General features: G+C 38.9%; 1 protein-coding gene across 4 annotated transcripts; it reads left to right on the top strand.

The window, feature by feature from the left end:
* The first annotated feature begins 165 nt into the window (after positions 1-165).
* LOC112784983 (uncharacterized) lies at positions 166-13,371 on the top strand. 4 transcript variants are annotated; one of them, XM_072230302.1, is made up of 8 exons: positions 166-498; positions 2,157-2,250; positions 10,639-11,014; positions 11,132-11,370; positions 11,449-11,661; positions 12,424-12,516; positions 12,643-12,744; positions 12,853-13,371. In XM_072230302.1, exons 3-5 carry the CDS (start codon positions 10,648-10,650, stop codon positions 11,464-11,466), a joined length of 624 nt encoding a protein of 207 aa, XP_072086403.1. In that variant the 5' UTR covers positions 166-498; positions 2,157-2,250; positions 10,639-10,647; the 3' UTR covers positions 11,467-11,661; positions 12,424-12,516; positions 12,643-12,744; positions 12,853-13,371. The 4 variants fall into 4 exon arrangements, with proteins under 4 accessions (XP_072086403.1, XP_025684163.1, XP_025684164.1 ...); XM_025828378.2 differs by lacking the exon at positions 166-498 and adding an exon at positions 1,790-1,876; XM_025828379.3 differs by lacking the exons at positions 166-498; positions 2,157-2,250 and adding an exon at positions 9,662-9,804.
* The last annotated feature ends 2,585 nt before the right edge of the window (positions 13,372-15,956 follow it).

Raw genomic sequence — 15,956 nt, 5'->3', positions numbered from 1 at the left:
TGGTTCCCTGCGCCGAATTTCCTGCGGTTTCACAAGACGCAGCAACTAAGGGTGGATTGCTGCGATTCATCTCCAAATTAGCCTTCCGACACCAATTCCTTCTGCTTTTGCATCGAACCCACCAAGCCCGCTGCTAACCCCAACCGATTTTCTAACCCAACCGCGCCTCATTATACCCAAAATCAAGTATCTTAGAAACCCGCCAAAGGAGAAAGCAGAGCGCGCGAAACTCTTCCCTAATCTACCGTGGCCCAATCTGTGACCGTGGAGTCTCGTGCATGTCCATCCAGCCCTCTCCCTCCTGCCGTCGACCCTGTCCGGAATCAGATCCGCAGTTCAGCTCTTCATCGCGCGAACACATAAGGGGCAGAGGCACGAAACACATCTCCCCGCGCCCATCCTTGCTGCCGTTCAAACAAAGAACACAACTACAGGCTGAATCTTGCTTCTCGTTGCCGGTGGATCCATCGTCGACCAGCATCGTGGTTTACAATTCTGGTATGTAGAAAACCCCTCTTTTCTTGTAAGGTTCTAGTTTGTTCTTTGCTTGTTAGCTCTGTCTCGCATATGAATTGTTAATGTTAATGAGGTTGTATGAGCCCTAAAACTAGAAGTAGATAATTTCTATCAATTATATCTACAATTATAGTCCAAAATAATGAATCCTGTTATCAAATATCAATGAAATAACAGATTGGTTTGAATTTGAGTATATACTCTATCGATTCGAAGCTCATTTAGTGGGACTAATTAAGAACTTTACACAAATTAGCATTCAATAAAAAACCTGTTCATTGGTGCCATAGAATTTCAAATAATGAAACTGCATAAGGTTAAGAAGACTAATGGGTTCAGCAGAATTGATGCAGTAGATGAGAGGTTATAGCATAAAATAATCTTGTTATTATTGCTTTTTTGTTTTTTTTTGTACAAGCGCAGTAAAGTTCATATAATTATAGATAATCTTGTTAATTCATAATTATGTCCTGGTTACTGTATAATGTATTTTGCTCAGTAAAAGTGTTTAGCCATTGAAGTTAACAATTTGACAAAATGGCCATTTATAAATCTAGTTCAAAACTTCATAGAGTATCAAGCATTAAAACAGAAAATTTTAAGTGAAGAAAAGCAAGAGTAATTAATAAGTTGAGAAGGTTCTTTCCTATAATTGGTTGTGACATCAAATCAGCCTACTTGATGTATGTATTGCGTGTTCATTCAGAGAATCACTAATAACATTGTCACGGTTGCAACTACTCTTAGAATCACATTGTCTATTATCTTCTGCAGTGTCTTGTTCTCTTGCATATTTGAAACTACAAACTCAAGAAAGTGAACTTCTATTCCAACCATTTTTATATGTCTTCCAATTCCAAACTCGTGCATTAACAAACATAGAACCAACCCCCATTTAATTTGCAATCTAAAAGTGAATCATACATGCAGTACAATATTATGATTTTGTATAATTTCTAAGGTGATTTTACTCTCTTTCCGCCACTTCAATATATTGTTCTGTTTCTATAGAATTTCCCTTCCTTATTTCTTTTAATTAGAAAACCTCACATGATTTATTATAATACGTGTCACCTAAACCTTCAACATTATGGTGTGATCAAAGAATGAGTAATTATTTAATAGAGAATTAAATCATGGGGTGATAGTGAAGATCAGATGTATAAGTTGCTGTCAATTTAATTAAGATGTTGGTCGAATGCCATTAATGTGTATTTATTTTTTTATTCATTCTAATGATTGACTTGGTCATATAAGAGTTTGTCTCATGGTGGTGGTGGTTAACACTGGCCATGTCAGATTGCATGAACGTCGAGACTGGCATGGCTGGATGAGCAGCAGCTGCATATTTAATGGAATGGTAAAGATTAGACCAATAAGAAACACTGGCTGGTTAATAAGTTATTGCAAATCAAGATTCAGGAAGCAAGAATTCTGTTTAGTGTTAACATAACAAAAGTTAATCACAATATAAACTGAGATTGGTAAATGGAGAAGCTCACCAAATGAAGTGAAGATAAAGTTTCAGTTCTAAAGTTTGATATGTGTAGGACTGTTATCTTTGCAAAGAACTCAAGTAATATATTATGCCAACTTGTCATGTTTACCAAGGTATCTAATTCCGCATTTGGTATAAAAAGGTCAAGACTGTTGAAGAACGATTCAAAGCTTCTGTTGAGGACCGAAGAGAACACTTGGAATCCCTCCTGCGTGAGTGCACGAAAGAGGACGCAGGTACATTATTAATAGAAAATTACATCATTTTCTTCCCCTGCCTCATACTTCCTGATTCATCTGATAATAAATTGGCTTTAGGATTTCCACTTTCTATGTTGTACTATAGCTTGGTTTGCTTATTGGGAATGAATAGAAATCCTAGCAATGTGTGATTGCGTCATGTCAATCATCAACTCTCCTAAAGTCTGATTCTTGGCAATATTCTTTGATTGTACATGTATTTATGTTTATCTTGGCTGGTGATTATTCTTATCCAACGGAACTTCTTATGCTGTTAATAAGTTACACTCTGTAACATTCAGCTAGCTTAGTGGTTTATATTTAGTTTTATTTATTTATAATCAAGCAGTGTGAGTTGTGTTGAGGATAGATATATGATTTTCCAACTATGCCGTGAAGTTAACTTACTATATATTAACTTATATTTCATAATAGAGAAGTTTAATTAGCAAGGGTGTATTCCTGAACATCTAATAAACAAGGATACCGCAATATGAAAAGGCAATATGGAAGATGGGAAACAATGGCTGGAAGTTAATACTAACTATTTTAAATTGTTTAGACTAGCTAATGACGTTTCAGGAAGACGATAGTGCAGTATTTTTTTGTTCAATTTTTTCTGTTATTTATATTTTTTGTTTTTTGTATTTTTACACTCTAACTTCTGTTCCCCCCCTCCTTCTCTTTTTTTTTTTTATAAAGGAAGCTCTTCTTTTCCATTTCAATTTTTCGCTTTGGAACCAGAAATTCTTTCTTCCAGTACTTTTTTACCAGTGCAGAATTAGAACATGAGTAAGCAACCTTCCATCTACCATTTATATGCTATCTATTATCCCGAATACAAGTACCTTTATCTCTGTTTCATTCCCAAGTTATGCTCCCATTCTCTCTATGGGATTACTTATTGAATTAAAATATGGTGTTACTCTCCCATTAAATAACTGTGATAAATTTAATTTATGCCTTCGGATTACTTATCATTCGTTTATACGATATCGTTAAAGTAGATATAGACAAGAGTTGGATCTCGAAGCCTCGAGGTAGTATCGATTATAGGGCTGGCTTGGACAAATTTTTGGACTTCGCATTTGCGAATGCATCATCCGATGGGATGATACATTGTCCATGTCCTTCGTGTGGGTTTCGGATTTTCCAATCTAGAGAGGATGCCTACGATCATCTGCTGTTAAGACCGTTTCCTGCTAAGTATACCTTTTGGTTACATCACGGCGAGAGACGCGTAGGAGAGAGATCTACTGAGACACAAGAAGCTGACCCGGATAGCGTCTGCCAAGATCCAATGCGCGACATGCTTCATGAGGCATTCAACCTGCCAGGTTTCATTCCCAATGAAGAAGAATCAGGCAACATGGATTCTGGAGGGGACGCCGAAGAGTTGCCGTATCTGTACAGTGAACCTAGTCAAGCGGCCCGTAATTTTGATGAGCTGCTTCAGGATGGAGAGCAGGAGTTGTATCCGGGATGCACAAAATTCTCAAAGCTGGCATTCTTGGTGAGGCTATACCATATAAAGTGCCTGTGCGGAGTGAGCGACAAGGCTTTCGGAATGATACTAGAGCTACTAGGTGAGGCCTTTGAGCATGCAAAGATTCCGGCCTCACTCCACGATGCGAAGAGGACCATACGAAAGCTCGGCATTGCGTACAAGAAGATAGATGCATGTCCGAATGACTGCATGCTATATCAAGGCAGCGACCAAGAACTATCTAGGTGCAAGGAATGTGGGACGTCGAGGTGGAAGCAAAAGACTAGGAGGAATTCCATTGTCTGGATCAATGTAGTTGTTAAGAAGAATAGGAAGCCCCAGGCGGCGAAGGTTCTTCGTTACTTTCCCCTTATTCCACGACTGCAGCGGATGTTCATGTCTAGTAAGACATCGACTGACATGTTGTGGCATAAGAAAGGTTCTAACTCAGATGGTTTTTTGAGACATCCAAGGGACGGAGAGGCATGGAAGGCATTTGATAGAAGATATACTGACTTCAGTGGTGATCCGCGCAACGTTCGCTTAGCCTTGGCTAGCGATGGCTTCAACCCCTTCGGAAATCTCAGCTCAAGGTACTCGATCTGGCCCGTGATCCTGATCCCCTACAACCTACCCCCATGAATTTGTATGAAACCCAGCTCTTTCTTGCTGTCTATGATTATTCCCGGTCCCAAGATGCCTGGTAATGACATAGATGTCTACCTACAGCCCTTGATAGATGAGTTGAAGCAGTTGTGGGGTGGTGTTGATACGTACGACGCTAGCGAGAAAAAAACATTCAAGATGCATGCTGCGTTGATGTGGACAATCAGTGATTTTTCAGGGTTGGGCAACTTATCTGGGTGGAATACGTACGGTGGGAGAGCTTGTCCTACGTGCAACTTAGATGCTGAGCCTAAACGACTCACCTTCAGTCAGAAATGGTGTTTCATGGGTCATCGGCGATTTCTGAGTCAAGGTCACAGATTTCGGCAGGACCGGGTCAGATTTGATGGCAATGTAGAGGTCAGACGTCCCCCCGTAACATGTTCGGGTGGAGATATTTTGAGACAGTTGGATAATGTGCATGCCAAGCATGGCAAGAGGCAAACGGTTATCGGTAGAAGAGCACGCGGACAACAGGTTGCATTACAAGATGAATCTCTTTGGAAAAAGAGGAGTATATTCTTTGAACTACCGTATTGGGAATATAATTTATTGCGTCACAATCTGGACGTGATGCACATAGAGAAAAATGTGTGTGACAACATACTGAACACGATACTGAACGACAGTGGTAAATCCAAGGACAACCTCAAAGCTCGAAAAGACCTCCAACTGATGGGAATTAGGCATGAACTCTGGCCTCGAGAAGATGGAAAGTATCCCACTGCAATATTCTCCATGTCGAATTCACAGAAAGACGTCTTTCTTAGGAATTTAAAGAACGTGGTCTTCCCAGATGGCCATTCGAGCAACATATCTCGCTGTGTTGACCTACAGCAGCGAAAACTATCCGGCTTGAAAAGTCACGACAACCACACGCTTATGGAACATCTTCTCCCAATTGCTATAAGGAATGTATTGGAAGCCCCAGTGGCAGTCGTCTTGGCTGATTTCTCAACTTTCTTTCGACGACTATGCAGTAAATCTATAGACCCTCAACAACTTCCTCTCCTACAGGAACATGTTGTCATCACTCTTTGTCAACTGGAGATAATTTTTCCACCATCTTTCTTCACAGTCATGGTACACCTAACCGTGCATTTGGTTGAAGAGGTACGCCTAGGGGGCCCGGTGCATTATAGGTGGATGTATCCAATTGAAAGGTAACTAAATGACTAATTTTACAATGCAATTATATTGAAAGCGAACAACCTAACATCCATATCTTGCTGGTAAAGGTACCTATGTCGTCTCAAGCAGTACGTGCGTAATAGGGCAGCACCGGAAGGATCGATTGCCGAGGGCTACTTATCCGATGAGATTCTCACTTTCTGTTCACGATACCTGGATAATGTTGAGAGCAGGATCAATCGACCATTACGTGTTGATGATCGACCGAGCGAAGATGTGACTGTTACCGTTACAAGCATGTTCCCATCGATTGGCAAAGCGGTGGGGGCTTCAGCATGTATGAATCTTTCACCAACCGAGAGACTCCAAGCACATCGTCACGTATTGGTTAATTGCACAGCAGTGGAGAATTTCTTAGAGTAAGTGTAGTTATTTCAGCTCGGCCGATGATGTACCCCAAGGCAATATCTGTTAAACCATTTGACAATAAATCCATGTGGTATGTCCAGGGAGTTTAGGGCTAGCAGAAAAAGACAGCTACGAAGTATTGGGAAAAGAAATGAAGCCTACATTGACAAGGTTGTCCACAGAGAATTCGCCGAGTGGTTCAAGCATGAGGTAAATCTTCTGCATGGCTAATCCATTTTTAGTTTCGATGGTATCTTGCCTTCTTTTACTTAACTAAAAAAAAAGTATATTTCATTGGTAGATACCATTGGGAAGTACTATGCACCCGAGAGAAATGCAGTGGCTCGCATGTGGCCCCAATATTCAGGCAAGGCGCTTTACGGCGTACAATGTCAATGGATTCAGGTTTAGGACCCTATCAAGAGAGGATGGAATGAGAACCCAAAATAGCGGGGTTTGTGTCACTTCTGACACTAGAAGTTATGCAAGCGCTCGTGACAGTAACATGGCTGTTGGTGGCGTCGTGTATTACGGAAGATTGGTAGACATCATTGAGCTGAATTACAGTGGTCAGTTTTCCGTGGCCTTGTTTAGATGCATATGGGTAGACACCACGTCTGGTAGAGGCATAAAACAAGACATTTTGGGCCACACCTGTGTCAACTTTAGTAATCCGATACACACTGGTGATCGTGAAGATGACGAGCCATACATTCTCGCATCCGAGGCTCGCCTAGTATACTATGTGGACGATGAAGTCGATAAGGACTGGAGTGTAGTAATCCATGTGAAGCCGAGAGATTTGTTTGACATGGGTGAATACAATGAACACTGTGAGGTCGAACTTTCCCTCCAACCAAATCCGACTGATTTGTCTAAGCATGATGTTGACGGTATTTCGTTGACCAAAGATGGCGACTTGGAAGAACCCACGACTGACGCCATTGATACCGGAGAAGAGGCTGCTGATTTATAGATAAATTTGGCTTGCAATATATGACGTGCACACCAATATAAAGAGAGTTATTTAATTGTTTTTTATTTAATTTTGGTTTTTTTTTATGGGTTTGTACCTTCAAAATTGATATCCTTGACCCTTATACTTAGAGTTCTCTTGCTCAACTTTTATGTGTTGGGACCTAACAGGGAAATTGGAGGAGAACGAGCTCTTTATGTGTGCAAGCAGCTTTCACTTCATCCACTCGATGCAAGAGGCATCTCCGTTCTCTTCCCTTGAGCACGCAACTTCTTTCGCTCGGGAGTTATGGTTCAACAATTCGCCTATTAGATCATGGTTGGATGCATTCTCCGCACACAGGCACATAGGAGTTGCTATTAGTAGAGGGCCTACTGAACTAATATCGGTACGTGGTCAACCTGGCCCACCGCTCATGAGTCCTTTTACATCGTCTACCGGCGACAACTATTTGAGTGGATTTAGTATCTTGTAAACATAATACAAAGCAAAATATCTTATGATTTGTATGACCTGTAATGTTGTAGGATTTGAATCAACTCGGAGCAAAGTACCGGAAGAAATTTGGCTTCGAATTCTTTACAACTACAGATATGAGACATTCGCATAGGATATTAGCGGAGGTGAAGGTAAAAAGTCAGTTTACACATTAAATCTATGATTTGCCCAGATGGAACCACTTATATTATATTTATATGTGATATTTAGACATATGCCATCAATTCTTTTCTTCACCACTGCTTTCTCAGGTACAACAATCTTTTCTGGATCTAGGCTTGTGCGTTGTCAAAACGGTAAATTTCTAAAAAAATACAACAGAACAGGTTGATCAACAGCTGTTTTGTGCTGTCATGCTATTAATTGACTCTTTTCAAAAAACTCATTATTTAAATAGAAATCTGTTTTTCTTGTCTCCTTCTTGGTCATACTTGCTGATTTGCATTCTTTTGGAGTTCTGGCATATCGATCAGGCTCTCTTGCTCATTCAATTACACGAATCACATTTTTTATTGCTCCTTCCTATCACTTGAATTGCCAAATTGTACTAATGATGTCAATGGTCTGAGTTTATGCTGGTGTGTTGTGAAAATGGGGAATCATTTAGATGCAAAATCTTTGTTTCTTGTCTACTTCTTTCTAGCAACTTTGAGAATTGTTACCATAGTTCAGATTTCATAGGCACTGTCTCCCTAGCTCTTGGATTGCCCCATTGTTTTGAATATCACTTTGTTCTGATATAGGCCCGATGCGAGAACAATCTCCTGGTTGAACTGGATATTGCATCCAAACAGGAATTCATTTTCATAGAAAGACAACTTACTAAACTCTGGGAACGTAAGTCAAACAAGCCTTGCATAATATAGTAACCTGACCCTGTTCTCTATAAAATGTGTAATCTTATTCCAATCGGTTTGTTATGCTCTATCTTTCAGGACTATCTGAAGAGAAGCTTCAAGAGGACACAGACGACATAGGGGAGATAGTTCAAGACTCAATGGAAGAAGAACTACTGCCCAGCAAGAGTTCTGATGAGGTTGCTTCGACCGGTCAAAAGGCTTGTTTGAGAGATTATGACCTCAATAAGATACCAGACGAGAACGAGAGACTATGATTCATCTCTAGTTTGTATTCTTGTGATGGTGTCTTGTCGAATGATATTTCTCAGTGTCTATTTCCCTAAGGGCCTGTTATGTCTTGGATGTTATTTCTACCACTATCTTGAAGATTCCCTCCTCATTCTTTTTTTTTCAAGGCTGTGCACATGTCATTTAGATGAAGACACGGATTTTGGTGATACCATGTTTTAAATATTTATTTAAAGATTATTATACAAAGAAATTTAACTAACGTGATAATTTATTTTGTAGTTCATTATTACTCTGTCTATCATTATGAATTTTTTGGCTTATTTGAGCCAGCTATTCAAAGAGAACCATTTAAAAATTTGTAGCAGTTATATAACATAAGTGTGTTGAGTAATTGATTTGAATATTTAACATAATTAGACTATATACCATCCGGCAATAATGAATTTTACATGTTGAAAATTGTTTTCACAACAAATATTAGGTGTAGAATTTCATTTTTAGATTTGAATTCCAATATTCACTTACATAATTCAAATAAGCAGTTTAAGGGGTCTCATCCCCCAATATATCGAATTATGCCATGGAAAATGAATCAAGTATGTGTTAGTGCCTCCTGCTTCCTCAACACACGCACTTAAAGAGGATAGAAAATGAATCATTATCTCTTTCGTGGATCAAAGGTAAATAAATCATACTGATAGCAATACTATAACTTAGGCACATTGATAACTTTCCATTTTGGTTGGGCCCATTTTGAAACCAAACACAGCTCTATTTTTTCATAGATAGATAAATCCACAGATAAATGTTACAACCTTTTATTTTGGAGTTCCCAATAGCATCATTCTAGCTATTTATTTTATATATTTTTTTCTTGAATAACCAAAGAAAGAATACCATTAATATATTATTATTATGAAACCACTGAAATTGGAGTAGTAGTATTATAATTGAATCCATTCATTCCTTTTTTTTATAACTAGTCAAACTGGTTTGAATATACTAGTATAGTATTATACTATCTTTGACCCATATCCGGAGGATCTCATTCTTTCCATATCTCAAGGCCCACACTTATTCTAAATATTTAAATACCTAGTCACTCCTCAACCCCACTTATTCTAAATATTTAAATAGCTAGCCACTCCTCAACCCCACTCCCACGCTAACTGAATCCTTATTTTCACTACCCAAGTCGTCGGATCAGAGCAGCATAGTCGGCATTGTTGCGCCCTTAGCTCCCTCACGGTACCGTCAGTCAACTCGTCTTCCACACGGTTGTCGTCCTCGTTAAGGTAACAACTTCCACCTCTATCATGCTAATACTTATGTGCCTAATAGTGGATCAGTCCTTATGATCGTTGAGATTCTGACCCTTTCTATTCGCATGCAACCAGTCCATTGTATTTAATTTTTTTCAACTTACCACTACCTCCCCTTCTATGTGGGTACGAATATTCACAGATAAATTATAATTGGTTTTGGGGGGAGGGGGGATTGCATGTTCATATCTTCAATGTCATTATAAAAAGGGGTTAAATAATTAGCCTTTGTTAGTTTGATCTTATTTCTAATTTAATTTTTCACATTTTAGGCCTATTTTCATGACTAAAAAATCGTAATGGTAATGGTCATTCTAATGGAGTAAGTGGTGCTAATGCAAAGAGTGAATAATAACTTTATGGAAATTTACGTTATTTAATTCTTTTGCTGAATATTAATGATGGCAGTTAATTTTAAGTATAGTTTCTTAGTTAAAAATATCTGTAATGAGTACACCTGTAATAAATAGGAATATTAATAATTGTAATTAATAATCTAATGTACTGGACCTGGCTTATACAATTCAAGAATTAAGAAAACTAGTAATTTATTTATGCTATGTGTACTGGGTTTCATTGTCCCAATAGAATTAAGAAAACTAGTAATTTATTTATGCAATGGCTGGATCATTTGGAAAAAGAGATTATATTAATGTAATTAATATATGTACGTATATATACGGGTATATATATTGGGCGTAATGCTATTAGCCTAAGACGCGATGGTTCCTTTACCAGCCTGTTGAGGTAGATAATTTTAAAATGAGATAAAAATTTATGTTGGTATGCTACATGTGTTTACATTAGGATTTTAAGATGCCCAAGAAAGCTCGTTTCAAGAAAAACGCAAGAGTGTCGCCACCACGTCAGCAGCCTACAGCTGCACCTCCTGTGTCTCCACCATCCGATGACGATGACTGGCTCATCCCTCCACCCCCCAGTAATGGTGGTGTCTCCAGTGGGGCTATTCTGCAACCCTTTCGTCCACCCAGGAGCGAACCAAGACCTGGGACACATGCCGCTAGCGGTTCACAAGTGACGGAACCGTGCAATGAAGACATTGACCGGGAGGCGCAAGAGGTAGATTCGTCTGAGGAACAAATTGAAAGGATTCTAGAGAATTCTGATGCTGAAAAGCGCAAAGGACGAAAGACCACTGAGTTTTGGAATGTTGATCTCATTGGTAATCGGTGTTGAACCATTAAACTTTTTAATTGCTTAGCTAATGATATGTGTATGTATGGCTTACATGTTGGGCAAGTTGAACACGTAAATACCATTTTTTTAATTTTTTTTATAGATTCTGAAGGAATTGTCAAGCCAGCTAAAATGAGTGTGAGAGAGGCTATGGAGCGGTCTCTTAATGGTAGCAAGATCATACTGATGTTCAATGAAGAACTGCAAGCAGTCGGAGATGGAGCTGGCCTGTTGAGTGGCATTCTAGGAGCACTGGGTTCTGATTACAGCAAATTTTCTATCTGTGAAAAGAGTTGGGCAAAGGTCCGGGGCAAAGATAGAGTTTATGATGATTGCATAAAGGTAATGACTTTCGGCGTTGTTTAATAATATCTAACCTTAGAACTTGCAACTACTTATAGCTGAACATTGTCGTCGCAGGAGATGTTCCACTTTTAGGATAGCAATGGAATAATCAAGAAAACACTTTTACAGCAAATGGGAAAGTCCTGGAAGGACACAAGGGGGAGGCTGTATAACTCGCATTACAAACCATTATGGACACTTGAGCAGAATCTTGAGAAGCGCCCGGAGGGAATTCCTAGAGAGCACTGGAGGTGGTTCATTGACTATCGTAATGATCCTGGAACAAAGGTACCCTATTAATTTAGTTATGATCAGGCCAATTCAATCTGTAACACACATATTCAATCTGATTGAGTGATTTAAGCGGTTCAATTCTAATAACTATTGATCCAAAATCTGATCTAATATATGTAATTATTTAAATAATGAAATCCTTTCAAGTCTGAACATGCAATTTTGATCATTTTTTGATATGATCTGATATATAAAAATAATTTTTATTACAATTGATTTGAATTTGAACCCTGTTATTTAATATACATGTGTAATTAAATTTAATATAAACATATATACTCAGCACATGTCACGGTCCAGTAAGAATGTTTGGCTAAAATCATAATATAAACTTCCATGATGATGAGATTGATGTACACCACATTTCATTAGTCCAACCTTGTTGTTTGTATGTTACCGTATAGGACTTTTGTTTTAATGTGAGTACCCCTATTATTATAATTTATGCAATATTATAATTGTTATTGGGCTATGTCACAGATGCCTGGTAAAGCTTTTTTTATAGGGGTTGTATTTGCATATTAGAAATACAATAACATTGTTAGCTTCTTATATGTAAATAGGGCCCGCATGCATATACCTATTGTTCTTGGTACAGCAATACTTATGTTAAGACTACGTACAGTTTATTCAATTTCCACACTTTCATGCTTATTGCCTCCTGATTTTGAGTCTATTGCAACGTAGGATACATATATGCTACATAGTTATATTTATTACTTTAGTGAACAGCAGCATATTGTTGATTTTTAATAGGCGAAGTGCAAGCAAAACAGGCTGAATCGAAAGAAGCAACTTTACACGCACACTGGCGGTTCTAAAAGCTTGGCTAGGGCAAGAGAAGAAGAGGTAATATAAATTTGTAGTCAAGTATAACTGGCATTTAGTGTTGATTTATTTATATAGTAAAACAACATAGAATTATTGGAAAACTCTAAAGAAGTAATATTCATGGCATAGTTTGTATTGTCACAGTCAGAAAAGCAAGGGAGGAAAGTTGGTAGAGGAGAAATATTTATCCTAAAGCACAAAAGATCTGATGGAAGTTATATACATGAAGAAGCTCGGAAGATTGGTGTAAGTACAGTTAATCATTTATGCTGTATCATGTTGGATTTAGTTATTAGAATGTCTTGAGAATGCTATTAGCCTAGTGAGATTGTGTAATTTTATTTATGCTGGCAGGAAAAAATACATGAGATTGAGCATCTGGATGAATCTACAAGATTATTGTCACAAAATGATTCCCTTGCCCAAGCTCTCGGTAAAGAGCACCCGGGTAGAGTGCGTGGGATAGGACACGGGCCGACACCAAGTCAACTCTTCCGTCCGAATTCGCAGCCGCCTATGGATAGAGCTCAAGTAGAAGAGACCCAAAGGATGCTGTGTGAACTACAAGCGGAGGTGACAACGGCAGAATTGAAGCAAAAAGCAATGGAGGATGAATTAGCAGCTGAGAAAACGAAGAGGCAGGCAATAGAGAGTGTGCTGAGTTATCTGGTCCAACAGCATTGTGGGGAGCTGCCTCCGGACATCGCTGCACGGATGAATTGTTTGGACGGACATGGCAGAAAATAGAGATTAGGCTTTATGTGATACTCTGTCTTTCAGTATATGTTTAGTTTATGTTAAGTATGCAGCATTAATTATTAGCCAAGAACTTTACCTTTTTGGGTGACTATTAAAATACTCTATTGAGATTATTAAAATATATATGTTAATTTGCTTCGCAGTTAAATATTCATGAGCTATATTTCCATAGTGCAGAATTTTAGATATAAAAAAAGGTATAATAATATTTAAATAAAAAGGATGAAAGAAAAAATTAATAAAATATAAATAAAAAGTTTAAAAAAATTAAATAACGATAACATTGTTTAGATAAATTCAAATATATAAAAAAATTATCCAGGTTTGTAAAATCAAGCAAAGTAAATTATTAAATAAAATTATTCAGACTAGCTGCGGTTTTCAAGCACCGCGAATAACATCTCTAAAAAACAATATAGCAACTAGCGGCGGTTTTAAACCGCTGCGAATAAATGACCGTTTTAAATTTGGCGGCTGATATAGCGGCGGTCATAAACCGCCGCAAAACCAATCGCCGCAAAATTCATGATTTGCTGCGGTTATGCCAGCGGTTGCTGGAAACCGCCGCAAAGTATAATTGCCGCGCCCTTATGCCTTGCGGTTCCTATTTCGCTGACAATCTGTTTAGCGGCGGTTTAAAACCGCCGCAATTCGGCAATTAAACCGCCGCTAATCTCCGTGCGTCCTGTAGTGATATTAGGACTTTTTCTTTATATAGGAAGAGATTTAAAAAATCTAATAAAAATAAGCTATCAAATTAACCATTAGAATAACATATACGTTAGAATATAAAATATATATTAGAAATGAGTTTAACTATACATATATTTATACATAAATATATAGTGCCTAATTTAATGTGTAAATAATATTTTTACATATTTTTGTTAGAGAATTGGGCGTTCACATGATAATGAGCCCAGCAAAAAAAGAAGGAAGGGATAGCATCAGGTGATGTAGGTGAGTAAAAAATTTAAAAACAGAAGAGAAGTGCTTGGAGACAGATATTAAGGTGTATTTGATTTGTATTTTTGTTTTTTCTTTATTTTTAATATTTTTTGTTTTTAAAATATTATTAAAAAGAATAGATAATATTTAGATATTTAGTTAAACAGAAATAACTCTCTTAAACTAAGTGTCAAAAATTTAATTCTTGTCTTAGTATAAAAAATTTTAAGAGTAAAATATCGTTTTTGTCCCTAACATTTGGGGTAAGTCTCAAAGTTGTCCCTAACGTTTCAATCGTCCTATTTAAGTCCCTAACATTTCAAAATTGACTCAATGTTGTCCTGTTGTTAGGGATCCGTTAATAGAATTGATGGTGGGACAAAATTGAGACGATTTTGAAACGTTAGGGATTTAAATAGGACAAAAACGTTGGGAACAAAAACGACACATAGAAATAAATTTTAATTTTATCTTTCAATAATATCAATTTTTTACTGTGTATAGTATTCAATTATTTTTTAATCACATCTAAGTAAATTTTACTTAATCACATTACTTTCATTCTAAATAAATTAATTTTAGTCTTAAAGTGTTCCAGCCCAGCCCATCAAACCAAAGACTTGCGCGATGGGTTACCGAGCTCCAACCGGGGGGTGACCCGGACGACACCCCTTCCTGCGTGAACCTGGACAGCTATAAAGGAAACTTCCAAGAAAGGGGGTCTGCCCATGTGGGACCCACACTAGTACAGACTATATAAGGGGAGGATCCTACCCCTCCGCCGGGTACGTCACTCACTAAATGCCGCCTCTTGTACGGACACTGACTGGAGCGTTGGAGTCCTTGCAGGTGGCATCCCCCTCCTCGTCAGCTCGGAAGAGTCTCGTCCACCTGCCCTCCAGACGAGCTTCGCAAAGAAGGAGGAGCCCGCCTGAGGAGTAGGGTGAGCTCTGCAGGCGCCTCCCGTGAGCAGTCGAGAGCCGTGACACAAAGAGAAAACCAACGCTCCTGATCTTCCGAGAGGTGTCCTTTCGGAGGAACAGGAGACAACAACGCAAGGATCATGCAGGAGCTCAGACATAGGGTGCAGAATCTCGAACGCGAGCTAGCGGCACGAGATTGATATCTCCCCTCCCGTAGCAGGGACTCTCGGCTGAGCATGTCGCGCACCCGATCCCCACTTAGGAGGGCAGAGGGTAGTGAGAGAAGTCGAGAGGGAGATGATAGACGAGCCGAGACCAATGCTCGGACCTGTTCCCGCACGCCTGAAAGGACCGAAGGCCACGGGGAAACCCGTTGAAATGGAGGAAGGAAAAAAATGGGACCCCATCATCGTGGGGGCGACCCCTTTCCATCCCTCCATCCTCAAGGTTCGCCTATCCAAACACTTCGACAAACCAACGGACATGAAGTACGATGGGACCAATGATCCCCAAGAAAATCTGACGGCTTTTGAAGCCAGGATGAATCTCGAAGGGGTAGGCGACATAGTGAGATGTCGCGCGTTCTCGGGGACGCTGGCAGGCTCGGCAATTTGGTGGTTCAACGCGCTTTTGCAAGAGTCTATTACGGCTTTTGCGGACAAATTGCGTAGCTTCTTAGCTCAATTTACCACACGTATTGCCAAAGTAAAGCACCCAATCAACCCGCTAGAGATCACCCAGAAAATTAGGGAACCAATGAGAAAGTTCCTAGATAGATTAAATGATGAATGCCTGGAAATGGATGGCCTGACAGATTCAGTGGCCAGT

Source organism: Arachis hypogaea, chromosome 20, assembly GCF_003086295.3.
Source record: "Arachis hypogaea cultivar Tifrunner chromosome 20, arahy.Tifrunner.gnm2.J5K5, whole genome shotgun sequence".
Taxonomy (NCBI): Eukaryota; Viridiplantae; Streptophyta; class Magnoliopsida; order Fabales; family Fabaceae; genus Arachis; species Arachis hypogaea.
This window is presented reverse-complemented; position numbering and strand designations above follow the sequence as displayed.

Coding starts and splice junctions, on each gene's coding strand:
- LOC112784983 (XM_025828377.3), top strand. CDS start 11,506: ATGGGAAAGTCCTGGAAGGACACAAGGGGGAGGCTGTATAACTCGCAT. Junction 12,517..12,642: donor CTAGGGCAAGAGAAGAAGAG/GTAATATAAATT, acceptor GTATTGTCACAG/TCAGAAAAGCAAGGGAGGAA. Junction 12,745..12,852: donor AAGAAGCTCGGAAGATTGGT/GTAAGTACAGTT, acceptor TTATGCTGGCAG/GAAAAAATACATGAGATTGA.